The 27,932-nt window shown below is 47.3% G+C and overlaps 1 protein-coding gene across 1 annotated transcript; it reads left to right on the top strand.

Moving 5' to 3' along the window:
- Positions 1-1,735: 1,735 nt before the first annotated feature.
- LOC148675336 (disintegrin and metalloproteinase domain-containing protein 17-like) lies at positions 1,736-27,656 on the top strand. Its single transcript, XM_088626577.1, has 19 exons — positions 1,736-2,145; positions 6,860-6,992; positions 7,824-7,957; positions 9,780-9,868; positions 10,006-10,186; positions 11,863-11,999; positions 13,080-13,166; positions 14,747-14,857; positions 15,878-16,022; positions 17,336-17,424; positions 18,063-18,215; positions 18,934-19,133; positions 20,150-20,253; positions 20,971-21,105; positions 21,684-21,817; positions 22,954-23,032; positions 23,581-23,669; positions 23,888-23,944; positions 24,442-27,656. Exons 1-19 carry the CDS (start codon positions 1,986-1,988, stop codon positions 24,892-24,894), a joined length of 2,670 nt encoding a protein of 889 aa, XP_088482703.1. The 5' UTR covers positions 1,736-1,985; the 3' UTR covers positions 24,895-27,656.
- Positions 27,657-27,932: the final 276 nt, after the last annotated feature.

Here is a 27,932-nt window from a genome sequence, read left to right as displayed (position 1 = left end):
CAACCTCTTTGCCCTCCTACCATCTGGTGAAAGGTATCCCAGTATACGGGCCAGCTCCACCAGACTCCGAAACAGCTTTTTTTCCACAGGCTGTCAGGCTCCTCAACACCCTGGTACCTACTGCACCTACTCCAAATCTGGAATCTTAGATCTGTTTTGCCTAATTTCAGGCATACTCACTGATGTATTTTTTGCACAATCCTATCAAGTCAATTGCACTAGGCACATCGGACTTTATGTACCCTGTACCCTGTCAGAAATGTCTGTCTACATTGTCTATAGCGTTGTCTTCTCAGTGTCCTGTCTGTATTCGCACCATTGACCTGGAGAACTATATCTCCCTCCTCTGTTTACTTGTATATGGCTGGAATGACAAATAAACATGAACTTGAACTTCTTGGAAGGGAGGATCTCATGCTGAATAAATAAGCCACACCAGTGTTTACTTTTTTAGCTGTTATTTTATTTAGCTTTCCCTCACAGCTCACGTCTAGACAGCAAGACCTGTTTTTCACTTCATAGCCTGCATAAACTCTCCCTCAAGGAGAGGACATCATACCGAGTAATGAAACGTGTTTTTGCTTTATGTTTCCTGGCACGGTTCCTTCCAATTTTATGATGTTAGGCAAGAGGAGACTCCCTTCATCCAAGACAGAAATGCAGCACCCACCAGGAGAACTTGGCAAAATGGGAAACAGCTTGACCAACTGAATTAATGGGGAAACGTGAGTAAGACAAACTGCACAGACACAATGTGGGATTAAGGCAGGACAGTGGGGTTAACACTCAACACCACCATGGGGTCTTTAATGACCAAGTGGACAGGACCTTGATTGAACTGAAGGATGGCTCCATAACAGCACAGTGTCATCCGTCACAATACTGGGGTACTGGTTTAGAAATTGTGGCTGAGAAGTACAGCAGCAGCCAAGCTCTCCTCTGAGGTCTCAGACCACCCTTGGAAACTAAATCCATTTTAATTGAAAATGAACAGCAGAATTACCACCTTGTAGCCTGATCTCCTCAGATCTCAGAAGCTAAGCAAGGTTGGGCTTTTTTTTTCCAATCTGTTAAAACCAGCGAATAAAATATTAATCGTGTATTAAAAATGACATAAGTTAGTACCACGCAGAGGTTGTTAACATTTAGAGATGCACGGAAACATACAATTTGACCAAACGTTTGCACACCCCTGTTGTTACCCAGCATCGTCTTTAGACGAAATGAGTTGACATCGAAAAAAATATTTATCTGAACAATAGAAACGCAGTGTTTTCGCAGAGTAGGCTACCTTTTCAAAGAGTTCAGGTGGGGAGCCGCGTCAGCATGCGTAGGCTGCAAAGGAACGAGTAATAGGTTTATTCCGTGCTGAAAAGAGAAGAAATAGGTTTATTCCATGCTGAAAAGAGAAGAAAGAAAACACTGTGTTTTCTTTCTTCTCTTTTCAGCATGGAATAAACCTATTACTTGTTACTTTTTCAAATGACGAGCATCATTTCTAAAGGTGAGAGGAATGCTCTGGGAATTTGTCGCTGGGAAAACCCCACACAACATTTTCTGAGCAAAACGCCTGGAAGTGCAGTTTAATCCCATTACACACGACGCCGTTGACTTGCTGCCTCGGCATCTGTACGGTTTCGCTATACGTGGCCTTGTTAATGTCGAACTCACTGTAAAGACTTCGCCCGTAGTTTCGGCGGCAGGTCTGCTTCCTCAGCTGCACAGGATGTGTCTCATTCCCCCTGTTTTACAAAACTACTTCCGGATGTGGGCGGCTGCAATGGAGACCAACCGAGTAACAGTTTCTTTTTAGCCTCGTCTCTCTTTCACCCTCCCTGCAGCCATGGGAATTAAAAGCGATCGTTGGTGATAGATTATTTCACGTATCTGTTGTTTTTTTTTTAAAAAAAGAGAAAACAGGAAATCAAGTTTCTTTACAATCGGTAGTCCACTTTTTGAGGAAGCCTGGTTACAGTTCATCCGCGATGTTGACATCCAGCCGAGATTCGTGCGGGGTCGTGTTTGTCACCATCGCCGAAATGAGACTACTTTTAACTTCCTTATTGCTCGTAGTTTCTCTCTGTTGGGTGGACGGTGCCAGGAAGCCCGTAGAAGTCGAAAAAGTGGAAAATGACCCCGAACTGGGTGAGTAGATGCTGGTCGGAGCAGTTTTGTCTTCCTTGGCTGAACTCGGGCCCGTTTTATTTTGGGTTGCTCGGCACGGCAGATGAATGGGATCGCGCAATGGGGTAGAAATGTTGCTCACGCAAAAGCGTGCTCTTGAACTTGAAAACAACTTTATTTTTTGAACTGATGATGCTGATCGGTGTCCCCAGTCTATAACTTTGTAACTGAAGCCAGGTGTTCTTAACCACGCACCCTACTTTGAAGCATGAAACAGGATGTTTGAAACGTTTTGCTGCGGTTTCGGTCCTTTTGGAAGCATATTTTTACGTTCAAAAGTTTAGGAAATCAAAACCCGGTGTCACTATTTGCTAAGGTTTCCTTACTCAGGTTTCAATATTGAAGTCACTGCCAACACTGATAGGACCCCAGCTGGTCTCTACGATGTCAAGTACTGTAAATGTCATTTTGTATTTGAATTCATCCATGTTAGGTTTTAGAAAGGTACAGAACGCATTTCAAGTCCGCAGCAGGTATGCTGGTGAATTGAAATGTATTTCTACACTGCACGTTTCGTCTGTAGCAGTCCTACCACCTCCTAGTCTGCTCTCAGACGTTTTCAAGACCTGGCCTCGTCAGTACCGGGGTGGGCGACCTCAAAGGAAAACCAGGAGTGTAGGTGATATGTGACCAGTAGGTGGTGCTCTTCCCCTTGCAACAGAATATCCAAACCATTGCTCCAGCATGGTGACCAGTGATGTTCTGGTTTGAAGCCATCTTGGTGTTTGAAGTTATCCCGGCACTGTAAAACAGTAGAGTTGTTAACCCCGGTCTCCGGGCTAAATTCCACTCAGAGTTTCCCATTAAATCAACCAGTGAAGCGATTTTTCACTCGTTACCCTGATGTGTTATGTAGTGTGCTGTCACTCAGGCTGTTCATTCACGGGTGAATGCAGGGGGGGCTTCTCATACATGAGCAGTTCAGGATACTTTGAGAAGAAAAGCGCAATAAATACAGTCACTTATCATTACAGCATTGCTTCCTCTGAAGAAGGAATAGTGTTGCTTGTTAGATCCTGGCTGTATCTCCATCGGAGGATCTTTTCCAAGTAGATTGTGGGTATAAACCACTGACCCTGCGATGGATTCTGGGAGCTTCTTTAAAGAAATATCTGTTGTTATTTCACAGCACAGGAAGGATTCTACTTGCCTGTTCCTCCTAGGAGTGGTTTGTGATGAAACACATACCAGGATTGCGGGAGTTGATGCTTCAGAAGAGCGATTTCTTGAGACTATGAATATTTCTGGTGGCTTCACGTGGTGTTTCGTGAACTACTGTGAGAAACCGGGTCTCTTTTAAGTGCGACAGCATTATGCGGCAGCCATAGTGCACCAGTACACTCGCCACACACCAGCTCTCAGTGGGGAGGAGAACAGTGATAAAGCCAGTCCAGAGATGGGGATGATTAGGAGGCCATGATTGGTAAGGGCCAATGAGAAATTTGGCCAGGACAGCGGGGTTACACCCCTACTCTTTTCGAGAAACGCCCTGGGATTTTTAATGACCGCAGTGAGTCAGGACCTTGGTTTTACTTCTCATCCGAAGGACAGTGCCTTTTTACAGTATAGTGTCCCCGTCACTATACTGGGGCATTAGGACCCACATGGACTGCAGGGTGAGCGCCCCCTGCTGGCCCCACTAACACCTCTTCCAGCAGCAACCTTAGTTTTTCCCCAGGTGGTCTCTCATCCAGGTTCTGACCAGGCTCACTCCTTTGATATAGCAGGTTGATATAGCTGCTGGCTAAGTCAAGTCAGTCTGGGGGCTCACTGGAGACACAGAATAGAGACCCAAAACAAATTATGTGAAGGGTCACTAAGCCCACACGGGCAGCTTCCATTTTCAGCACGTTCTGGGGTGATGAAACATGAGAGAGAGGGACGGGGGCTTAGATCAGTTTCTGCAGTCCTCAAGATGGAAGTCAGACTCAATACAAATCGCAACTCTGACCTTAAATTCCTTTGGTTCCAGTCACGCGTGGCCTTGAACCAGACATGTCAAAATCATAATAGACAATCAGTGGGATAACCTAGTTGTGACGACAGCCATTTTCATAGGCAAACAAGAGACGGTTCTGGACGAGTTAGTGCCTTTTTGCTGTATTCTTATGGACGGTATTTGGAGAGCATAAGTAAATGAGAGATCTCAAAGATTAAGCAGTCAGCTTTGAATATGCTCTGTAGTTTTCTGGGAATTTATTCTAAAAAAGTGGGGTTCTATGTTAATGCACTTGGTATTTCTTGCTGTGGTGTTTAGTTGTGTGGTGGGTGATGGGCTTAAATAATCCAGTTAGATCTGTGAAGAACTGATTGAGATGATAATCAGGTGTTGAGCAAAAGAGCAAGTTGAGACTGAACAGAGAAGTGGGTTTAAACAGCTGCAGAAAGGCCAAGTGTAGTTGCACCATAAAGTACTGTATTAAAAGGATTTCATTTTCATTAAAGGGAACTATACTGCTACAAATACTCTGAAGTTTAGACATGTGATTTCAAGCTTGTTTAATGGTTTGTGTTGTCATAATAAATTGACTGGCTGAAGACAAATGGAGAGGTTTTTTCCTGGAAAAACAATGACTGGTATTTATTCATCTGTAAAATGGGGAGTGAAAACATGGAGGAGTTCAGAGATGTATGATGGAGTCAGATTATCAGAGCCTTGAAAGTTGGCAACAAAATCTTAAATTAAATAGGTGACTTTATAGGCAACCAATGTAGAGACTTCAGTAACATGTTGACAGGGTCTGGTGGGAGTAAGTCTTCTTGCTGCAGAGTTTTGGACATATTGCAACTTGTTGAGAAGAGAGTTAGGAAGCCCACAGAGTAAAGAGTTAGAGAAACATCAAACCTCGATGTTAGAAATGAATGAACCAGGCACATTAGACACTGATAGAAATGGAATAATAGAAGGGCAGTATTTCTAAGGTGGAATCAGAGCGTTGTTTCACAGAATATCTAATGTGTGCCTTTCCAGGGGCTGACATGGGTACTGATCCTGCTCGCCGGCAGCCTAATCCACTGAGGAGCCGAGCTTTTCATTTCCGTTTTTAGGCCACCGCTTCCCAAACGTCCGAGTTTAAACACTCAGGAACGTGTGTGGCGAGAACTAAAGATTACTTTGAGTCAAAACACAATCTACAGTTTGAAAGAGAAGTAATTGCCCTCACTTTTCTGAGGAGAATTTGAAATCCGTGCTCGTTGCAATGCACTGTTTAGTTCTGTCAGGGCTGGGAAGAGCCACATGGAGCTCCTGAGTCACACTTAATAAACATCAGGAATTTCTCCTGCCTCCATGGCAAAGACTGTGGAGACCTCCCCGCAGCACGTTAGGGGTCCCTAAGTATTCATGTTTAAACCTCCTTCAAAGGTGCCCAGGTAGTGATTAAGGCAAACAGCTCGGGCTTTTTCATGGGTGCAGTGCTAAGTAGGGTCGCAACGAGGGGGCACACGAGAGAAGTGTCTAGCCTTGATGGGTGCCTGCTGTGGAGCAAGGGTGCCCTTCTGTAGGAAGCTGATGCAATTCTGTCCTGTCACCTGAAAGCAAAAAGCATCCCATGAGAGGTCTCGGGACCCGGGCTACTGCAGGCCCCATGCAAATGATTTTGGGATTAAAGATCAAGATGGTGCTGGAATCAAGGTCAGGATGTGGGACAGAGGTGAAGTTGGGATTGAAGATCGGGATGGTGCTGGAATTAAGGTCAGGATGTGGGACAGGGTGAAGTTAGGAAGTTGTGGGCTACAACTTGTAAATTAAGGTAGAATAATTTCTGTTATAATGTGTCTTGATTTCAGCCTGATCACAAAATGTGTTCATTTGGAAAGGGGGTGTAGAATTTTATGTACTGAACAGTGCTCTGTTTACGTGTATCGGTGTGTAATCACAATGGTTTTTACTGACTGTACTTGATTAAACCGTAACAATTTAAAAAAGCAGAAAAATTGTTGTTGCGGTTTATTTCTTCAACCCGTGAGGCAGCGAACAGTGACTGATTTCTGCCTGTGATGTAAAGTCACGCAGCCCGTCAGAGCCTTATGAAGCAGAGTTTTTCTTTGAAACCGCAAATGAAATACACTTGTGTACGACGTCAGTGCTGCAGCCTGGAGGAGTCTGGAACAAGATGCACAGTTGTGTTGTTGAAGCCGGTTCCCTGGCTTTTCCAAGAAACAGGGGGATGGGACCCCTGAATCAGTTAACCTCTAACAACCTGACTACCCCACAAGCTAGAGAGGCTGAAAGGCGCCTGGTTTGTAACCATTCTTATGTCCTTCTGATAATGAGTGTTCCACATGGTTGCCGTTTCCTTCTCTGCTTCTGAGCGTCTATTCCTGGTGATGATTATTCAGGGTTTTGATCGTGTTCCAGTATCGCCACTGGCAGTTCACATCGTGCACTGAGCGGGGCCAGGTGCAGACATTTGCCTGGCACGGCTCAGGGGGAATCAAATAGTCCTTTCTAGGTTGTTGTTTTTTTAAATATTATCCTGGCTTTTAAATTATTACATCATCGCGGAAAAACATAATAAAGATTTTCAGTAGCAGGTAAGTCCTAAGTGTTTAAATACGTCATCGTGTTTGTGGTTGGCAGCATGTGCTGTGGTCGACCTGATTTAAGATCGGGGAATACTGGGATCGTTGCGCTCCGCAGCTGCGCTAATACCGGCCTATCCCATTCCCCCAGAATCCCTCAGCAAGGTGCTGTCCAACTACGAGGTGTTGTCCATGGCCAGTGTGCGACGGCACTCTGTGAGGAAGAGAGATTTGCAGCCTGAATCCCAGGTGGAGCAGATGATGAGTTTCGCGGCCTTGAACAGGTACTGCTGTGTGTCGTTAGTGGGTGAAACGAGCATCACCGCCTTCCTTTTTTAGAAAACGTTGTATGGATGCAAGGAGTCACAGCGCGGACCGGTGAAGGTGTGAGGTGAGTTTGATCGTGAAGAAAATGGCCGCTTCCGGAGTACAAGGCGTATGTCCCACAGAGTCAGAGTCCAGCCATGGCCACCCTGTGTTAATACCATGAGTGGGGGTTTTGATTGACCATTCTCCCCTAGTTGCTATTCCTGATGATGATGATGATGTTCCCCCCCTTTCAGCTAATTCTGAGGTGCCACCTACAACAGCAGGCGTCAAGCCATGGTCTGGAGTTAGGACCCAGGGCCGGAGTCAGGTTTCTGCAACAGAACCTCTGACAGTGGGGGAAACGCACCCCGATCCAGCAAAGTTCCTGAAGGACTGCAGAGCTTCTTGTTTGTAACCCTGTAAACTGATGTGGAATTTTGTTCCGGGGGAAGCACTGTCGCACATACAGATGCTCAGTCCCTCGAATTTGGCCTAGAGGACTTGCTTTCGGGCGGCACTAAGCTCAACTAATGTAAACGGAGAGCAGGTGAGCAACAGCTCAAGTAGGAAGGCCAACCTAAAGATCGTCCAAGTTGGTTGCCGGACAATGGGAAGTGGTATGTCTTCCCTCAGCTTAAAACACTCATTTACACAAAGATAAACCTGAAGGAAAATGGCTTTTGTTAAGTTAACCTTGGCTCAGTTCCCTCCCAGTTTGAGTTCCGTTAATGAATTAGTCTGCCTGGGTGAGACTTTTCAAAAGTGGGGTGCTTATACACTCTTCTCTTTTGTTTTTCGTTCTCCAGAAATTTCAAACTGTACCTGACGTCAAAAATGGACCTTTTTACTGAAGATTTCAAGGCGGTTGTTGTTGATAAGAATGGGAGAGAAGATGTTTTTGAAGTCCAGAGGAATAACTTCTTCACGGGACATGTAGTAGGTGAGACGTGGTTCAGCAAGCTGAGTGTTTTGGGCCAAGAAGGGACATCTCCGGAGAGGTCTTAGTCATGAAGGTTAATTTAGGAGGCTGTTGAATTTTCTTAAGCACTGAGAACATCCATGCATTATGTTTAATATTACAGATACATTTTGAAGGTGTCGTTTGTCTTTATCCATCCATCTTGCGGGAGAGCCTAGCAAGCAATGGGCCCAAGGCAGGGTCCATCCTAGACGGGACATTAGTCCATCACAGGGCACACACAGACTCAAACATGCGCACACAAGGGTCGGTTTCCCAGAATCCAGTTAACCTATCGGTATATCTGTGGATGGTGGAAGGAAACCAACAGGAAGGCGGCGAGAACGTACACACTCCACACAGACAGCACCTGAGCACCCCAGCTCAGGCCCCCAGAGCTGCAAGGCAGCAATGCTAACTGCTGCACCACCATGCCACCACATTGCACAGGAAATGGGCAATGTGTCGTGCCAACTGCCCCACAGACCCTGGCAGTGTGTGCCCAGCTCTGAAGAGAGCACAGGCCCTTGCTTCTTCCCTGAAGAGCTTTTATTGATGGCTTCTGTCTTGCAACCCTCTTAATGTACTTTTTTGTGTGTTAAGAGCACAGCTGGGTCAGGGACAACCACTCTCTGGGCTAGGATTGCTTGTTTATATGAGCCCTCAGCATTTGGGCTGCACTCAGTAAGAGTTTCCATCTCTTTTCTTTTTTTAATCCTCACTGCTGTATGATTTTCCAGAGGAAAGTGCAAGAGTGGATATTGGCGATACATCCCTGTTATCTGTCAAACCAGCGTTGAGAAGATAATCTTGTTTCTTCAGCTGTTTGACCTAGCCCTCGCACCGATCCGATTTGCAAAAGCCAAAGATGGGTTTTCGGCTCTAAATAACAAAACTAATATTTCTTGTTATAAAGTAAGGGTATTTACACGACCACTGAATTATAACAGTAACGTCTTGCCAAACATAGCTCACCATACAGATTTTGACAGGAACCACAGACACTGAATACTTGTGCGCATCATAGATTTGAATTATTTGCTTAAATTTTTTTCTGGGGACAGTGATACATTTCAGCAGTGATTTAGTGTACAGATAGTGTAGAAATAAAATGTAATACCAACAGGTTGTTTATAGTACTGCCTTGTATCTACATTAATGTTTTAGTTCTCAACATTTCATTTAGTTAGGACACACTGTTACTCTTCCAGGTTATGTTTGCATTGTCCCTTTAGCAACTTTACTTTCACTTATTTTTACCTAATGTACTTACACTTTATGTGAAGTAGTCTCTGGGTAAAAGCATCTTCTAAGCAAGTAAATATTCAGTTCAATTCAAAATACCTATTCATCCCAAAATGGAGGCAATTTAAGCTGGACATTGCAAATAAAACTGGTTACAAAAAACATGGTATCACAACTTTTCTAAGGAAAAAAAATAAAAACCACAGGGTCCCCAAAATGAGTATTAAAGTGACAGATATATTGATCTAAAAAGCTGCAGATACAAGGTATTAGAAAAGTCCATGTTTAAAAAATGCTGTCTTCAATAACGGGAGAGTCTGGGTGTGATGGAGGTGCATGTACCATTTTCTGCATTGTGCTGCTCAAAGCTGTTAATCTCTGGAGACGGGCCAGGCCGATACTGGAGTGTGTTTAAAGGACGTGCACAGGGTGATGCACAGCGTGGCGGCTGTGGGCCTTCAGGATGCAGCGAGTACGGTCCCTTCTGTGACGGCCGTTGTCACGCGCAGCCCGGGTGTGTTTCGCGGCACCGAGCTAACGAAACCTTTGTTCTTCAAAGGGGAAGAGAACTCCCGCGTGCAGGCGCACATCGACGACACCGACTTCATGGCCCGCATTCACACGGATGAAGGAGAGTACATCATTGAGGTACCCCGAAACGACTTCCTTATGGGCTTTGCGTCATCGTCGCTTTCGGGAAACGGAACGAGAGAGGGGGCCCGGGTTCTGTACCTTTCCGAAAAACCTGGCGGTAAACTTGGCTCTGGTTCCCTTTTTGGCTCCAGCCCCTGTGGAGGTTCACGCCGTCGGCCGCGAACGGCCAGCTGCTGGCGTACAGGACGCAGGACATCCGGGACGTCGCCCACCTGCGCTCCCCCGGCGTCTGTGGGTACGTCCGGCCCGGGGGCGAGGAGCTGCTGCCCGACAAGCTGAAGGAGGCCCTGGCGGAGGACGCGGGCAAGGAAGGTGAGTCGGGGGGGGGCCTGGCAGCGAGCTTGACACACCTCAAAGCTTTGAGAGCCCCCCCCCCCCCCCCCCCCCTTCAAAAGACAGACCGCGAGACATCACACCCCTGCTACAGTAGCTGATGACTCGATCTGCCGCCTTGTTTAAACTTCTATTGAACTTGTTTGTTCGGTCAGTCCTGAGTCAGAAATACCCGGTTTCAAGGGTCTGTTTCCAATAATGGCAGCATGCGGAAATTCATGTGGGGCTCTCCTCCCCGTTTCATAATTTCTGACTGAATATCTCTTGCTAATTTATTGGTTGGTTGATAATGAGCAGACACCGGTGGGAATGAGCCTGTGTCAGACACTCGTACAGTGAGCGAATGTTTTCCCTCTGCTGAGGTCCAGTTGACTCCATCTGTAGAGGCATATCTGAATGAGGGTAGTTCTGAATCTCAGAAATCACAGTGGTACCACACAAATACCACTGAAATAGTGGTATCGCTGTGTGGTACAGCGATATTTTCATGCGTGGCAAAGACGCTCTACAAAAGGTTGTGGCAACGGCACAGAGGATCATAGGACGTGATTTACCATCAGTCAGTGAGATTCACACCATCCGCTGTCGCAATAAAGCCCGATCCGTCATTCAGGATCCCAACCATCCCGGCCACAAACTGTTCTCCCCCTGCAGTCTGGCAAGCGGTACTACACTATTAAAGCTCCACTAGACTCAATTACACCTTCTACCCTACTGCTGTGTGCATCCTTATCAGCCAACTGCAGTGCCTCAGACTCAATGCAGGTCTGCACTATGGACTTTTGAATTTGGCTGAACATGTGTTCTTGTTCACTACCATGTGTTTATTGTTCTCTACCATGTATTTATTGTTTGTACATACCACCGCTATTTCTTATGTACCGTTTTGTAATGTACTGTCTTCATTGTGTGCTGTTGTCAGTCATACGGTGTCATCTGCTGTTCTGTGCGTGTCCTGAGAGATCAGTGCGAATACGAATTCCAGTGTACACATGTACATATGAATTCCCCTACCCTGCTCTCGGTTCAGGGTTAAATAGTCATTTCCGATCCCATTTGACCTTTAAAGAGCCACAGTAAAATTCAGGCAAGACCTGAATTAGCACGACCATATCATTTTCATTCCAGTTTTTTGTGTTCTTTGATTGTTCGGTTTGGCCGTGGGCTTTAATCTAGGGGTCTCCAGCCCTGGTCCCTGGAGGACCAAGACACCTACCTCCCGTGTTTTCTTCTAGTCAAGCCCTGTGCTGCTTTGGTGGGAAAAAAAAATTGCAAAAAAAAACAACCAACATTTTTAGTTCAGAACTACAGATTTTGAGTTGATTATGAAACACAGTAGTTAATAGGCATCCTCCTACAAGCTTAAGAACTATAGAGTTCAGCCCGATCCTGTCATTAAAGAGCTCAGTTGTGGAGCTGACAGCTCAGCTGGAACAGTAACTAGTAGGTATGTGGGTCCCCGTGCCCAGGATTGGAAACCACTCTTTTCATCAACTGCAGAATCATGTTCTTACAAGCTTTAAGGCCGTTCGTGGCCGTGACTTCTGCGGGCAGGAGCTATGATTGTTTTTTGTACGTGGCGGCTGGGGTTGAGGTTGTACCTGCATCAGCTGCCTTGCTTTACTGGCTGCTTCGCTGTCGTCTGTGTTACCCAGAGCACCTCCACAGAGAGGCGAGGAGCAGAGATGTTCCCGACCCCACGAAGAACACCTGCCCCCTGCTGGTGGTGGCCGACTACCGATTTTTCACACACATGGGCCGTGGAGAGGAGAGCACCACCATCAACTACTTGGTGAGGTATCATTCTGGCCGCTCCCTGGCGGCTCGTTGAGTGGAAAATGACAGGGCCATCAGCCCATGTCACAAATGGCAAATGAGAAAAGGACAATCTGCAGCTCACAGCTGGCAGCCCACTGAAGCCCAGCAGGTGGGAGCCTGGTCAGTACCTGGATGGGAGACCTCCTGGGAAAAACTAAGGCTGCTGCTGGACGAGGTATTAGTGGGGCCAGCAGGGGGCGCTCACCCTGCAGTCTGTGTGGGTCCTAATGCCCCAGTATGGTGACGGGGACACTATACTGTAAAAAGGCTACATCCTTCAGATGAAATATAAAACTGAGGTCCTGACTAAAAATCCCAGGGTATTTCTCGAAAAGGGTAGGGGTGTTACACCCCAGTCTCCTGACCAGATTTCCCCCTGGCCTTTACCAGTCATGGCCTCCTAATAATCCCCATCTCTGAACTGGCTTCATCACTCTGCTCTCCTCCCCACTGAGAGCTGGTGTGTGGGGAGTGTACTGGTGCACTATGGCTGCTGTGGCATCTTCTGGCCACACACTGGTGGTGGTGGAGGGGATCCCCATTACCTGTTAAGTGCCTTGAGTGGAGTGTCCAGAAAGGCGCTTTATAAGTGTATCTAAGTGTCGACCTGGAGGGCAGGGTGAGACCTGCATCTGTGAGGTGTGCCCGCAGGGTGCTCACTGACCTTGAGCTAAATTCATCGACCACAGCTAGTTTTGTCTTCCTTGCTCTGAAGTAGCATCTGCAGTGAGTGTCTGTCCTCCATCAGACAAGGGCTGAATCGGTGTTTTACAGTTCAGGTCAGGGTGCCGAAAGCGGTGAACACAGTGTTTGCCTTGAGGACGTTACCTCTTCTGTACCCAGTCTGTCCCTTTCAGTAGGGAACATGCTTCACAGGGCCAAGTACAGCATAAGCAGTTGCACATGTTTAGGGTAGCAGCCTAAACAGGAGAAGGGCGAGAAGAAACTGGTCGGGGAAGTGCTAAGGAGCCTCGTTGCTAGGTTTTGACAGGTTATACTCATTCATAATCCGCTGCATGCAGGGTTTTTATGGTGCTCTCAACATGTATTTCAGATTGAACTCATTGATCGGGTGGATGACATCTATAGAAATACGTCCTGGGGCAACAACATGGAAGGATACGGGGTGCAGATCAACCAGGTGAAGTCTGTGCGACGAGACTTTTGCTCGGAGAACAGTTTCTGTCCCCGAACTATTCGGGATCGTGAGGTCTTCGGCGAATTGTAGATTTCAGAAGTTCCAGTAGGGAGCTGCGTCAGTTGTAAAGGAACAGGTGAAGGTTTATTCCATGCTGAAAAGAAAAGAGATGCAACGTTGTGACTGTGGAGCCTTCTTCGGCTGTGGATACTGCCGATACCTCTTCCTCGCCCGAAGAAGGCTCCACAGCCGAAACGTTGTGTCTCTTTTCTTTTCCTTTCAGCAAGGAATAATAATATTTTTCTTGTTCCTATGCAACACCAGGGCCAGTTTTCCCAGAAGCCAATTAACCTACCACTATGGCTTTGGACTGTGGGAGGAAACCCCACAGGAACATGCAAACTCCACCCAGACAGCACCCCAGGGCCAGAACTGAAGCCAGGGCCCCAGCAGTGCGAGGCAGCGATGCTGACCACTGTGCCGCAGTGCTGTCCCGACATCGATAGTTGTTGGCAAATGCATAAACATCAGGTGTTATCCTGTTCTTTATGAACTTGAACACACAAGCCTTCATTATAAAAAAAAATTAAAAAGTAATAAAAAAAATGAAAAGAAAATTTCTCATCTGAGATAAGCGAAAAGTAGGATCTCTGCAATGCTTTAGGAGAGCCAGACTTGTAAGTGAAAAAACAGGTAGGAATAACAAAAACTCGTATACCAGTTGCACGTATAGCGGGTAATTTTTCTGTCCGCACAGATGGTAATTAAAATTTACAGAGCCTTTACCCGAAGCATATTTGGTGGAAATTATTAATTGCTTCCTAGTGGATGCTTTCTAGTTTTTTATTATAAAGATTTGAAACATTGTGTTGGGTATTATTGTACAGTTTGTGCAGTGTACTTCCTTTCTGTGGGAACACACATTAATTGGCATTAAAAGCCGAAAATAAACACACAGCCATGAACTGCTGCAGAGCCGAAGTTAAACCGAGCAAGTGGAGGGCTGAGCTTCAGGCGTGACGGGCATTTGAGCCGCGATGTTCATTGAAGTCAACTCGCCATGTGTCGTAATTAGCAGATATTGACTGTTCTGGCATGGGAACGCACATCATCGAGTGGTTCATTTCCGAAGTAGCGCCGCATGTTTTAAAAGTAGGCACCAGAGCCCAGAGTGCCTCACAGTAGCTGTGCTGGCAGACCAAGCTCTCTGAAATGACGTTCAACGGCAGGTTTCTCACCATCATCTGTTAAAGCAATGAGGTCGTTTTGGTAGGTTATTCAGGTTTTTTGTCTTTTTCTTCCTCCATTGATTTTAATTACGCCAGAACACCATTGGTCTGCTCATTCTGCATGACTCAGAACTAGACGCCAGTGCTGGTCATTCCTGTCTTACACAGTAGTCAATCAATGTATTATTTATATATATATACAGTATTCATTTGCTGTTTTTCAACACAGTTTTTTAACGCTCACCATGGCGTTGGTTCGGCCTGGTCTGCGACGAGCCGGCGAGGTGCCTGTCGCGTGCCCTGTGCCCAGTGCTTTCTGGGCCTCTGGGCTCTGACCCGTCACGGTCTTTTCAGGTCATCGTCAACAAGGAGCCCACTGTGCCACTGGCGGAGCGCGGGAAGCACTACAACATGCAGGACAGCCCGGATGGGAAGGAAGTGTGGGATGTGAAGAAGCTGCTGGAGGTGGGTGGGGTGCGGGCGGGAGCCAGGCAGGGGGGCAGGGAAGACCTCTGGCCCCGTGTGGACGGACCGCAATGTCTCGTCCGGCCCCGGAGTCCTTGATGAACCACCCTCCCCACACAAAAGTCGCCGCAGTGTCCGCCTCTCTCTCTTTTCTAGCTTCATGCAGCGTTCAGGTGGTTTTTTTTATACGTCCTGCACCAAAACCGGTTTTTAACTTATCGATAGGCGAACAGAAAGGTTTTCCATCATCCAACAACTAAACAACAAGTAACGGCAAAGTGTTGTTTTTTTGTTTTTTTTTTGTTGGTGACGCGTCGTGTCTTTGTTTTCCAGTGGCAGGTCAGTGATGACACGTTGTGTTTCTAAGGGCTGGTCTACGCTGTTTCAGAGACTGTTTGGTTCGCTGTTAGTTGTTATGGCAGCCACCGAGCAGGAAAGCTGAAGCTCGCATTTCTGCATTTTAATAAAGATTATTACGTTAATTTAAAGGACAGAAGTTGTCCTCTGATCCCCTGTGCCAGGGATGACCGCCTGGCCTAAAAATAGTCACGGCTGTAAATATTAAGCTCAGAATGTAGACATTTGACGTGATTTGAATGCCTTGTCTAACTCGTATTTCCTTAGTGTTCATTTTTTTTGTCATTGTTTCTGCTTAGTACCTTGGTCCTTCCAGCTGTCTTCCGGAGAAACAGGTTTATAGGGCTGTGATGAGGTTAGGGCAGCGAGGACAGGGGTGTGTCGGAGCCAGAAGCTTCATTCACAGGCCGCTTTGAGAGGACTCCTCAGAAGCCAGGTTTGCTGGAGATCATAACACACAGCAGTGAAATGACTAAAGAGAATTGTGCCCAGAAAAAGAATAAGAAATATTAAAAGTTGTTGTCGTTAAAGTCGTTGTCGTTAAAGCCGTTGAAAAGCGGGACTGTCCACGTCCCGCGAGGACGTGAACCCGTGCGGCGTCTCGGTTAGCAGCGCACCGTGACAGGCGTGGGAACTGAGAGCGTCTCCCGTCTCCGCCCGCAGCAATTCAGTTCGGACATCGCGGACAACGCCTCCAAAGTCTGCCTCGCTCACCTCTTCACCTACCAGGACTTCGAGCACGGGACGCTGGGCCTGGCGTACGTCGGCTCGCACAAGAAGGAAGCCCTCGGCGGCCTCTGCCCCATCCGTGAGGACCGCTCCTGCGCTTTCGCCGGGGGGGTTGTGTGTCTGGTCGTGAGTTCTGCAATGCGCGCCGTGAGCAGAGGCTGCCCTTCCTAAGGGAGAGGGACGCGGGTACGAGCAGTCCAGAGCCGCGCCTTCATTAAGACATCCCTCGCCTTTCTGCCACAAGGCTGGACATCGCGATTTCTCAACTCCTGCTCCTCGCTTGTTCTAATTTGAGCTTGAGGAGGACGAGTGGACTGCAAAGACTAGGTTTCCCGGCCTCTTGATTTGAGCTTTGATAAACAGAAAGTGATGTAAGCATACAGGTTTAAAGATTATTCAAGTATTTGAGTTCTGCACCCAGAACATTAATGAAACTGTTTCATTATTATTATTATTATTATTATAATTGACTATTCCAACAATATATTTATATATATAAACCATAAAAAATCAAACCCCTTTAAATGTGTTAACCTGGAAATAAAACCAAGGCCAGGTCCGTAGAGGCAGGAGGGCCACGGAAGACAGCCTCAGCTCGCGGGCAAACATTTTAGCGAGCAGTCGGGTGTCGGAGTGTCCTCGGCTCCGGCCAGGGAGGGGCTGGAGGGATGGACTGCTCCCAAGAAACCAGTGTGCATACTTCACTGGGAGCTGGAAATGATGTCATGAAAAGAATGAAGTAGAGAAATGTCAAAAATTGGCTCTGATGTTAAAATTATGAAGTCGGATTTCAGGAAGTACTAATGATGGGTGCAGATTCCAAAGTTTCAGTTCCAGACCGAACGCTTGTGCGTTTTGTTCAGAGGAAGGGTGCAGATTGCTCTCTGTGAAACGGGGGAACAGAAGATTTCCCGTCTAGAGGTGTGCTGGGGGGTTGTAAGACAACTTAGGAACAGGACAATTAGATCCTGCAAATTGTTCTGTTTGGCTTGTTTTTCCATCACGCAGATGATCCCAGACATACGGCAAACGTGGTTTAAAGGCAATTTGCAGGCTAAGGGGAGACGCATTTCTGAATAGTCTCTGCAAAGGCCAGATGGTTTCGATTGATCACACAGGAGATTCTTTTGAAACAGCCGTTTAAAAACTGAGGAATGTGTTAAAGGAACCTAGAGTACAGTGTTTGCATTACTGTGACTGCAGACTTGTACTGTACGTTAAACATGAAGAAACTGACTTTGAGTCAGTTTTAGTTTTAATAGATGGTCAATTACGGTGATCTAAAAAATGAACACTATTGCTGAAATTAGCCAAATGTTTGCACTGTGGATATAGATACGAAAACCTGCACCATAATGGCCATTGTTTTGTTAAATTCTTACTCTTCTGCAGCGTACAAACCTTCATCTTCAGCCAAACCAATTTATTTGAACACTGGATTAACCAGCACAAAGAACTATGGGAAAACCATTTTAACTAAGGTCAGTAAAAATCCACTTTTTAGTCAAATAGTACAGAATCGTGAAAAATAACCTGAATTTTAGAGAGAAATTTGATATATGTTTGGGTCAGAGATCTAGCTTTGGAATTCGTTGTTTTTTATAAGTTATGTTAGGAAACAGGAAGGAGAGGTAGTGATTAGGACAAGCTCAGCAGTGTGCCTGCACTGATGGCTGATTGCCATGCTGAGAACCTTTTGATTTTAATTTAGACTCTGTAGCTACAACCAGTTCACCTCTCTGCAATCCACAGATACAGTATATGAGCTGCTATAAGAAACAGGGATTAGTTTAACACGTTTTGCAAATGTTTAACAAACTTTTGCCCAGGCCACACTCCCTGATTTATTCTCCCAAAAAAGTATTAATGAATCGACTGGTGTCCAAACTTTTGCACATAGTGCATTCATTGTTTTATTTTTTTTCAGTCTGGTAAATTCAGCAAATAAATAGTAATTGTGCATTAACGTGTGCAAAAATAGGTTGTGTTAACTTCTTTTCACTTAGAGATTTTTCTGCGAAACAAGGAGTCTGGCCACTTCTGCACACGACTGTAAATCGCAGAATGTAATGCTAGGAAACGGGTCCCGTCCATAATGGTGTCCTTGTGTTTTCGGCAGGAGGCAGATCTGGTGACCACTCATGAGCTGGGCCACAACTTTGGCGCTGAGCACGATCCAGACAATGTGAAAGTCTGTGCGCCCAACGATGACCAGGGGGGCAAATACGTAATGTACCCCATCGCTGTCAGCGGAGACCATGAGAACAACAAGGTGCTTTTTTGTTACGGTTTGCTTTTGTTTAAATGAATAATTCCTTACACTTCTATAGCACAATTCTGGACACTGGAGTTGCTCGTAAAAGGAAAGTCGTCTACCGGGTGTATATATATGTAAAAAAATCATAATAATGACTTCTGCCACATAAACACCCTGGACTGGACACCTGGACACAGATGCACACACTCACACCAGGGCCAAGCTTCCCAGAAGCTGTATACTACTACTCTATTTATATAGTGCTTTTCTGGACACTCCACTCAAAGTGCTTCACAGGTAATGGGGATGTGCAACGGCAGCCATAGTGCACCAGTACACTCCCCACACACCAGCTCTCAGTGGGGAGAACAGAGTGATGAAGCCAGTTCAGAGATGGGGATTATTAGGAGGCCGTGATGGATAAAGGGCAGGGGGAAATTGGGCCAGTACACCAGGGTTACTCCTACTCTTTTCGAGAAACGCCCTGGGATTCTTAAATAAACGCAGGTCTTGTCCGGCCTCCATTCTCATTGTGTATTCTAAAATAGGTGAGGCGGGTCAAGGGTGTTTCTCTGCGACTGCTGCTGGCTGCTCCACCGGGATCAAGCAGAAAGGCGTCATGTCTCATGCCCGCAGGCCGAGGACAGTTCAGTACATGCAGCTTGACGTCTGTATAGTCAGACGCTGCCGTGACACCTGCGCTCGTCTCTCTCTCCCCCCCCTCCCCCCCCAGAGGTTTTCAACCTGCAGTAAAAAATCGATTTACAACACACTGATGAAGAAGGCGAACACCTGCTTCAAGCCGAGGAACAGCCAGCTGTGCGGCAATTCGCGGGTGGAGCAGGAGGAGCAGTGCGACCCGGGCATGCTGCACCTGAAGGACGACCCCTGCTGCACCTCCAGCTGCAAGTTCAGGCCCCACGTCAACTGCAGGTGAGCAGCGCGTCTCTCAGGCTGCAGTTATTAAATCTCGCTGACAGAATAAATGAACTGACATTATGGGAAGAAATGGGCCAATTCTGAATTAAGCGCAAAACCGCGAACTTTGTAAAAGTCGCCCATGTTGTCACAGACTCGCCTTGGAGTCCCCACGATTTGCGAGGTGAAGCGGCCCTTCCTGCTCACTGGTCGCTGTAATGGCTAATGTACTGTGATGTACGAGCGAATAAAGACAGGTTGCGCAGTAGACGTTCGCCGCAGAAGTGTTCCAACGTCACCTGCATGCAGAGTTAACAAGTGCGTTGTTAAATGCCAAAACCTTCCATTGTGTTAAAGAGACGTATTCACAGGCCAAATTCTTTACAGTGTTGCCTCATTCTGAATCACAGAACATGGGGCTGTGCAGACTTGGAAATTTGGTCTATTTTGTGATGTAAATTGGAGGTTTAACAAAGTTACCGTGTACATTTTACTTTTCTTATGGTTTGAAATGTGCTCATCAATGCCAATTCTTCCTAACCCCAAAATTTTAATGGGAACTGCAAGCTTTTTTTATAAGAGCCAGACAGTGTGGTTGGGGAGGGGGGGGCGATCCTATTCAGATTCACTGTACTGCACTACAGTGAATGTAGATAGAGTACAGAGAGGGCTCTCTTTGTCGAGAGCAGGCAGGCCATGGAGACTGTGCCATCGCTTCTTTAAAAAAACAAACTGGGCGAGATCTTCTGATGAATTAGATCCCCGAATATGTGGGCCAGATGGACTCCTGTCTTTGTTTTATAGCTATGGGTATTGTCCACAACATATTGCAGTGAGGCAGAAGAAACAGGGTAACTGAAAAGGCTAAGTTAGGGAATTCTTCTTCTTCCTCTGTACAGGACTGAGAAATTTCCTTATCACATATAGAAATAACATATGCTTATGTTAACAGACCTCGTCTGTTTAAAACTAGGCACCTACTTTCATCTGTTTTACTAATAATGGATTTGTTCTTTCTGTGTTTGGTTCAGTGATAGAAACAGCCCCTGTTGTAAGGACTGCATGTTTGAGAAGGCTGGGAAGATCTGTCAGGAGCCCATCAGCGCCACCTGCAAGGGGCAGTCCACCTGCACAGGTGAGTGCACTGCGCCTTTCTGTTTAGTTGTCGACCGCACTGATACAGGATCTTGCTCACCGGGACACAGAAAACCTGTTTAAAAAGAGATCCCAGCAGCTATATCGCCCTGCAACTCACAACTGGCTGTTCACTGAAGCTCAGCAGGTGTGAGTCTGGCCAGTACCTGGATGGGAGACTCCTGGGAAAAACTAGGGTTGGTGCTGGAAGAAGTGTTAGTGGGGCCACTAGGGGGCGTTCACCCTACGATCTGTGTGGGTCCTAATGCCCCAGTATTGTGATGGGGACACTATACTGGCATAAGGTGCCGTCCTTTGGATAAGATGTAAAACCGAGGTCCTGACTCTGGTCATTAAAAATCCCAGGATGTTTCTCGAAAAGAGTAGGGGTGTTACCCTGGTGACCTGGCCAAATTTCCCCCTGGCCCTTACCAGTCATGGCCTCCTTATAATACCCATCTATGAACTGGCTTCATCACTCTGCTCTCCTCCCCACTGAGAGCTGGTGTGTGGGGAGTGTACTGGTGCACTATGGCTGCCGTCGCATCATCCACGTGGGGCTGCACACTGGTGGGATCCCCATTACCTGTAAAGCGCTTTGAGTGGAGTGTCCAGAAATCATTGACTATTATTATTAGATCCCGAGTGCCCAGGGGCTCGGTTTCCGATGGAGCTTCCCGAGGCTCACCCTGGGGTGTTTGTTGTGTGTGCACTCCAGGAAGCAGCAGCGAATGCCCCGCCCCGCCCAACGCTCCCGACGGCACCACCTGCGTGGACATGGGCCGGTGCCGCGCCGGCGAGTGCATCCCCTTCTGCGAGGCCGTGGCCAACCGCAAGCCCTGCGCCTGCAACGGTAAGGCCTCCCGCGCGCCGGCTGAGCCCTTTCGTCCGCTGGCTCATGCTTCACACCCGGACTCACCAGCTGCGAGCCGCCCGAGGTCCTTTATTGAGGCTGCACGTGGTGTGTGACACGCAGAATCACGACCCGTGTTCTCGCCTCCTCGTCGGCGAATCTCGCCGCTCTCTGCCGCGGCCTTTCCTTCTTCTTTAAGCTTCGCCCCGCTTCATTCATCAGCTGGTTTAACAAGCGATGCAGGACATTCTCATCGGTGCTCCTCTATTGCCCACGCTCCGTGTACTTCGGGGTAAAATCAGAACTGATGGATTTTCGTCTGTTTCCTGTGAATACGTTTCAAGCCGCCGGCATTTAAAATGTGTGAGATTGCCGTGTCCTTGGTGTGTTAGTTCATCCGTTCCTCTGTGGCACGAACGTCTCTTTCCACCAGAGAGGAACATTTCTGTTTGGGTTGTTTTATGGGTGGGCAGGGGGCGCTGTTGGGAACGGACTCGCGCCCAGCTGGTAAAATAACCGTATCGGCTACTCTGGACCCTCTCCGATACCGTTCTTCTTTCTGTCTCTCGTGCCAACAGAGACCGACGACTCCTGTAAGGTGTGCTGCAGAAACAAGGAGGGCATGTGCGTGCCGTACAAGAACTCCACCACGGGGCAGTTTCTGTTCCTGCGCAAAGGCAAGCCCTGCACCGTGGGCTTCTGTGAGGAGAATGTAAGTGCCGGGGCACGGCGTCAGAGCTCGTTCGTCAGGTGAAAAGACCCCGTCCTGCCGTGGGACCGTGCCAGGACAGTACGGACCTCCAGGGTTTTTGACAAATTCACAAGCAGAAAGCAGGAGGGTGGCGGTCACCGCAGGGGACTGTGTCCACGTCCGAGTCTGCTTTTACGTAGCGATGTGAACCAGCCTTTTTCTTCTGCATGCTGATGCTACTTGGCAAATGGCACACTGATGTTCCTGTAAGATCAGAGTTTCCCAGCCCTAGTCCCGGAGACTCGCACACCTGTCAGCTTTTATTCCAGACAGGCTGTCCGTTACGCCATTGAGTTTGTAATCGCCGTATTAACAGGATTAATTTGCACTGCGTGACTGTTTTCAGATTTTAAACCTGCTGGAGGCAGGCTTTTAACTGTTGCATTGCCTAATTAAAATCAAATCCCAAACTCTTTTCAGTCGCAAAAACCAATGCTTGCAAACGTTACAGTCAGTACAGCTCGTTAATTCCATTAGGGCTTGCATGAAGTCATTAAGCTCAGCTCAGTGGGGATGAAATCCAGCAGCTGTGCGGGGCTGCGAGACTAGGATGGGGAGCCCCTGCTGTAAAGGTTTTACATCCGATGTCCCTCAGTTAATTAAGGAATTCCTTACGCTTATATAGCGCTTTTCTGGACACTCCACTCAAAGTGCTTTAGAGGTCAAGGGGACTCCCCTCCACCACCACCAGTGTGCAGCCCCACCTGGGTGATGCGACAGCAGCAATAACGCACCAGTATGCTCCTCACACAGCATCTCTCGGTGGGGCGGTAAACAGTGAGAGGAAGTGATGAATTAGGAGGCCATGATTGGTAAAGGCCAGGGGGAAATTTGGCCAGGATGCTGGGGTTACACCCCTACTTTTTTAGAGAAACGCCCTGAGATTTTTAATGATAACAGAGTCAAGATAATGACCTTGAGAAAGACGACACAGTAAACATTTCCTTGCTTTACTGCCATTTAAACATGTTGGGGGGGCAAAAACAAAAGAAATTAAGTACAGTATTTTTTTCATCCATACTTCTGCTGCTTCCACTAAAATACGCAAAGACTCCTGTTCCTGCTCTGGCACTGGCACGTCCTTTGTCTTCTTCCAGGGGAAATGTATGAAACAAATTCAGGACGCCATCGAGCGGCTTTGGGATTTCATCGACAAGCTGGACATCAACACTTTTGGTGAGCATCGTCTCCCGAGAAATACAAAAGGGCTGTTATACTGTACGAGAGGTGCAGCGTCTTGTATCCTCAGACAACTGGGGGGAGCTGGGGGAGGGGGAAGGTTTCAAGTTTTTAATTAGTACAGTATTGAGGCATGTGGAGCAATTTTGGTTCACATTCGCTCACAAGAGTCGGCGTTGACTCTGGGAAATTGTTTATCTCGAGGGTGACTCCTGACTTCAGTATATCCGGGATAACCAGGAACTGAAAGCTGGATTGATTGCTCATTTGGAGAGGAGTGCTGGCCTTGGGGAGGCCAGGGAGGATCACAGTAGCGAGTAGGCCGAAACAGTTAACGAGTTAGTATCTGTCCCATTTAGCATGCTGGTTTTTGGGAGGATCGTATTCCTGCCAGATTTAAGGGGCTGTAACTGAAGTGTTGGGCTTTTTAAATCTGGGGTTCATACTCAACGTTGTTAATACTTATTTCAGAAAATTGTTTCAAGCTCTCGTACCAGGGTTTCCAGACAAAGTGGAACAGGTGAATGTTTTCTTGCTCTCCGCAGGGAAGTTCCTTGCTGATAACATTGTGGGCTCAGTCGTGGTCTTCTCACTCGTCTTCTGGATTCCCCTCAGCATCCTGGTCCACTGCGTGGTACGTACAGCACAGGAGCCTTGGCGATCTCGCTTCCTGTGTTCATCTGGTGCGCTCTCCAAACCAGCTGCCTGAGTCATAGTTAAACTTCTGAAGTGTTCTTGAAATAATTCATTCAGCTGTCCTGCTCAGAAGTGCACGTTTTTAAACTTCACCTCTGATATTTTTTTACATCACCTGTACAGATGATATTTTTACACCTGTGCTTAATTTTTCAGGACAAAAGGCTTGACCAGCAATATGAAGAGAACAACAAGTCTCTGTTTTACCCCAGTGTAAGTGATGGGTAATACTTTTGGGTCATTTTCCCGCTTTGCCCCTTGAACATAAGAAAGGGTAGGAGCAACGGGAGACCTTTAGCCAGTCTTATCTTCTTTGGAAGCTGGATGGATTTCATCTGTTTGTTTCTTAAAAGAAGCCAGGGTAATTGCTGAAAGCAACAGCTTGTTCCAGTCTCCCACAACCCTTTGGGCAAAGTTGTGCCCCGCGTTCTTGGGTTTTAACGCGCTCCTGTTGATCCTTAACGTGTAAGAATAAGGATTACTGTTGCTACGAGTGGCTGTCGAAGCAGTAGTTCCTTCTAAATATGATTTCATGCAAGAGGAAGGGGTTAATATCACAGCAGTTTCAAAGTTGTTGAATGCTCAGAGGGGCACACAAATGTATTACGTAGACATATACTGACGTGTAGAAAATATTTCGTATTTTGTGTTAGTCCTTTTAAAAATGCCGTTGTAACAGTTCAGACCCTGCTCGTTTCCCTGTGCTGCAGAACGCCGAGATGCTGAGCAGCCTGGAGTCCGCCTCCGTGCGCATCGTGAAGCCGCCCCTCCTGCTGGCCGGCCGCTTCCCACCCCCTCATGCCCCTCATGCCCCTCATGCCCCTCATGCCCCTCATGCCCCTCATGCCCCACATGCCCCACATGCCCCGCACGCCGGGCACGCCTCCCACGGTGCGCACGCCGCGCAGCCCAACCCGCCGCCCCCCGCCGCCCCCGCGGGCGCAGCCAAGCTGGAGCCGCCCCGCATGGCCACCATCCAGGAGGACCCCAGCAGCGACTCGCACCTGGACGAGGAGGCGCTGGAGGAGGACTTCCCCAGCAGCGGCACGGCCGCCAAGTCCTTCGAGGACCTGACGGGGCACGGCGCCCCCCGCAGCGACAAGGCCCTGTCCTTCAGGCTGCAGAGGCAGGCCCGCGTCGACAGCAAGGAGACGGAGTGCTAGCCGCTGCTGCCGGGGGCGGGGAAAGCAACACTGTTTTCGTGACGCGGCCGCCCGCCGTCTGTAGATGGGTTCATACGCGTTAAAAAAAAATAATTCAAACTAACGCACCTTGAAGGGCAGTCCAAGGAGCCGGAACTGAAATAGACGTCCTGTAACGTTGGAGTGATGTTCCGCCGCTGACATTACTAGATTTTGGGGGGTGGGGATAAAGTGGAACATTTTTTTTTTTACCAGAAAAGAAGCCTGGTTCGGGTTACCCGGATGATGAATTCTAGAAACTGCTCTCTGAGGAGGCACCTCCCGGGTGGGTTCTGGGCTGCTTTCAGTGGGCCATACCGTTGCCCTGCTGTTCACCTTCAGGCTGGTCTCTCGCCACGAGCTTCTCGGCTTCTCCGCAGGTCGCTTCTGGACATGCTGCTCGGGAGGCACGCGGCGGACTCCGCGAGGCCGCCCAGGGCCCGCGTGTCCGGCAGCCTGATGGGCTGACCGGAGGAATGCGTGGGTCACAGCCGAGTGGAGTGCGATGACGGACCTCGCCGTCTTGGACAATATAAAACCCCCCAGTGAGGACCGAAAGGAATCTGTTCTGAGCATTGCCTGGTACGGCCATTGCTTCCGAAGTGTCTGAAAATTATAATTAGTTAAGCAGTTGAGTACCACTTTTCACTTTTTCAGTTTGTTTTTCCTCAAAACCTGAATCTTGACGGCGAGAGCTCGTTACTTTTTTGGTAGAATTTGAGCCTTCCTGCGAAGAGGAAGTTCTCGTCTAATGCGTTTCTCTTTCAGAAGCTTATCCTCGATGCAGCAGGGAAGCAGAACCTAAAATAAACAACACTCCGTTCTCAATTTTACGTTTATCAAAGTAGATTTCATGGTCCTACCAAATAGGAAAGTTTTAAGACTCTAAAATATCTGCTCAGTAGCAGTGTAACTGTGAATCTTGTTTAGTGCTGAAAATGGACACATTTTTATATAACATATGGGCTCTGTGCAATGAGCCTCAGCACTTGGAAGTTGCAGACTGAGGTACTGTACAGATCTGCTGGCTCAAAGTCAGCAGTAGACTGAATTGCAAAGAGGTGCTTTCATCTGATTGATTGGACTTAACAGCAATCAAGGGCAGTATAAGCCACATTTAGCAGCTACTAGTCTGCTTACTAGTTGGGACTCATTATTGCTAGATTTGCCAAAACAATCACCATAACTGGTGTGGTTGCTTGGGTAGAAAGTGAAACATTGTTTTGTGAATATTTTAATGGCAGATGATGGGTTTTCAGACCTAACAGTTTTGCCTTAACTATCCTTAATGCAGATGACCGTGTGCTAGTTATGTACTTTCTGATGTGCTGTACAATTGATTTTGTGCTATTAAGGGTCAGGAGCTACATTTCGTGCCTTTATACAATTCCAGCAAAAACGTTAATGAAATTACAACACTGAAAGAAGCCATCAAGGAGTAAAGGTGAAATGGTCACCATTCTGTCTTCTAGGGGAACTGGTGACTCACTGAAAAATATTTTTACAGTATGAACTTTTCTAAGGTTAAAATATACAGTAGATATGTGAGCTGTGGTCCAATTACAGATCAACGAATTGCTGATAAAATACCCTCTTTTATCATAGTGGAGAGAGAGGTTTCCCATTTTGCCTCTCTGTATGGTCTGTGGAGGTTATTCGATAGACATTTGGACTGTGTGTGTCACTGCGTTGTTAATAATTCCGGTCCTCCTCCTGTTGATCAGCATCACTAACCCTATGTTTTTGTTTCACGATTGCTTTTTAACATATGAAAAAGTAATTATAAGCATTAAAAAAAAACCTGACGTTTAGCTAAAGGTCAATGTACTGGTTCTATGCTGAGTGTTTATGCACAGACCGTATTCTCTACTGCAACACTTCTACTTTATAACAAACTGGACTCGTAAGGTCACAGAGACATGCAGACTGTCAAAATTCATTGTTTTTCTACTGTCCCCTTATGATGTACCACGTATAACTACTCTATGATCTTAAGCCATATCAAAACTTAAAATTTCCCACTTGGCATCCCATGTAGCGGACAGACCGCTAATCTCATAGGACCATGAAGGTTACAAAGAGGAGCAAGCCATCCGCCCCATCGAGCCCCTAGCGTAGTTAAGTAACTGATCGATCCACGTCCAGCCTCATCTCGAGGCAGGATGGCTGGTGCTCCTCTCTCCCACGTCCCTCTGCAGCAAGCAGTGCCCCCTCTTCATGGTTTTAAAAGTGCTTGAGTAGCGTCGTTGTCCGAGCCCTCCGGATTGTGCCTATCCGCCCGCTCCTGGCAACTGCTCGCCCAGTCAAGAGTTCGGGCCCGTTTCACACGGCTTGCGCCACGCCGGAGGATCAGACAGTTGTAGGGCCTGTGCTTGTCCGAGGAGCCAGCGGTGTGAAGCTGCCACCTGTGGCATTATGACTGAACGCCTCTAATTCAAACCCCTCCCCCTCCCCAAGAGGTGCTTGTCCGGGAGGCAGGGTGTCCTGCAGGAAGAACGTTTCTTCACTTACACTCCCCGGGCACAGCTCCACCTCTCCTCCTGGGTGAAAAGAGCCGGGTGCCAAGCGCCCTGGCGCGGACCGGATCGCACATTGTGCGCTGCTTTCTGGATCTGAGCGCTCGATCGCATGAAGGCTGCTGTTCTGGCAGCCCAACGTTTTTACATTTTTACGCCATTTCCTATGCGTCTCAATTGTATTAATAAAATATGCCCCAATGTTATTAAAAGTTTTGTTTTATACAGCGTCGGTGGTCTTGCTTCTTCATTTTGGTACGTGCCTGAAACATCTTCAGTGCAGTTGCAAAGTACGCCAATCACAAAGGATTTATTTTTCTCCACTGATGCCTTGATTTCAGAAAACGGGTTCCGTAGGCAGGAAGAGTTTGACAAAATATTTCTCTTCCAATGCTTCTTGCTTTCTTTGAATAGTACTGATGACTTGCAATAAAAAAACAAAAAAAATGACCTAATGTTAGCTGCCTCCATTCTGTGCCATTTAAGGGCTAACTGAAAGAGTTT

Source organism: Lepisosteus platostomus, chromosome 3, assembly GCF_059453375.1.
Source record: "Lepisosteus platostomus isolate fLepPlt1 chromosome 3, fLepPlt1.hap1, whole genome shotgun sequence".
Lineage (NCBI taxonomy): Eukaryota > Metazoa > Chordata > Actinopteri > Semionotiformes > Lepisosteidae > Lepisosteus > Lepisosteus platostomus.
Note: the sequence above shows the minus strand (reverse complement) of the source record. Positions and strands in the feature narration are given on the sequence as shown.

Excerpts from the sequence above, each read along its gene's own strand:
- LOC148675336 (XM_088626577.1), top strand. The coding sequence starts at position 1,986 with ATGTTGACATCCAGCCGAGATTCGTGCGGGGTCGTGTTTGTCACCATC. Across the intron at positions 10,187-11,862 it reads GGAGGACGCGGGCAAGGAAG|AGCACCTCCACAGAGAGGCG; the intron begins GTGAGTCGGGGG and ends TGTGTTACCCAG. Across the intron at positions 18,216-18,933 it reads GAGACCATGAGAACAACAAG|AGGTTTTCAACCTGCAGTAA; the intron begins GTGCTTTTTTGT and ends CTCCCCCCCCAG.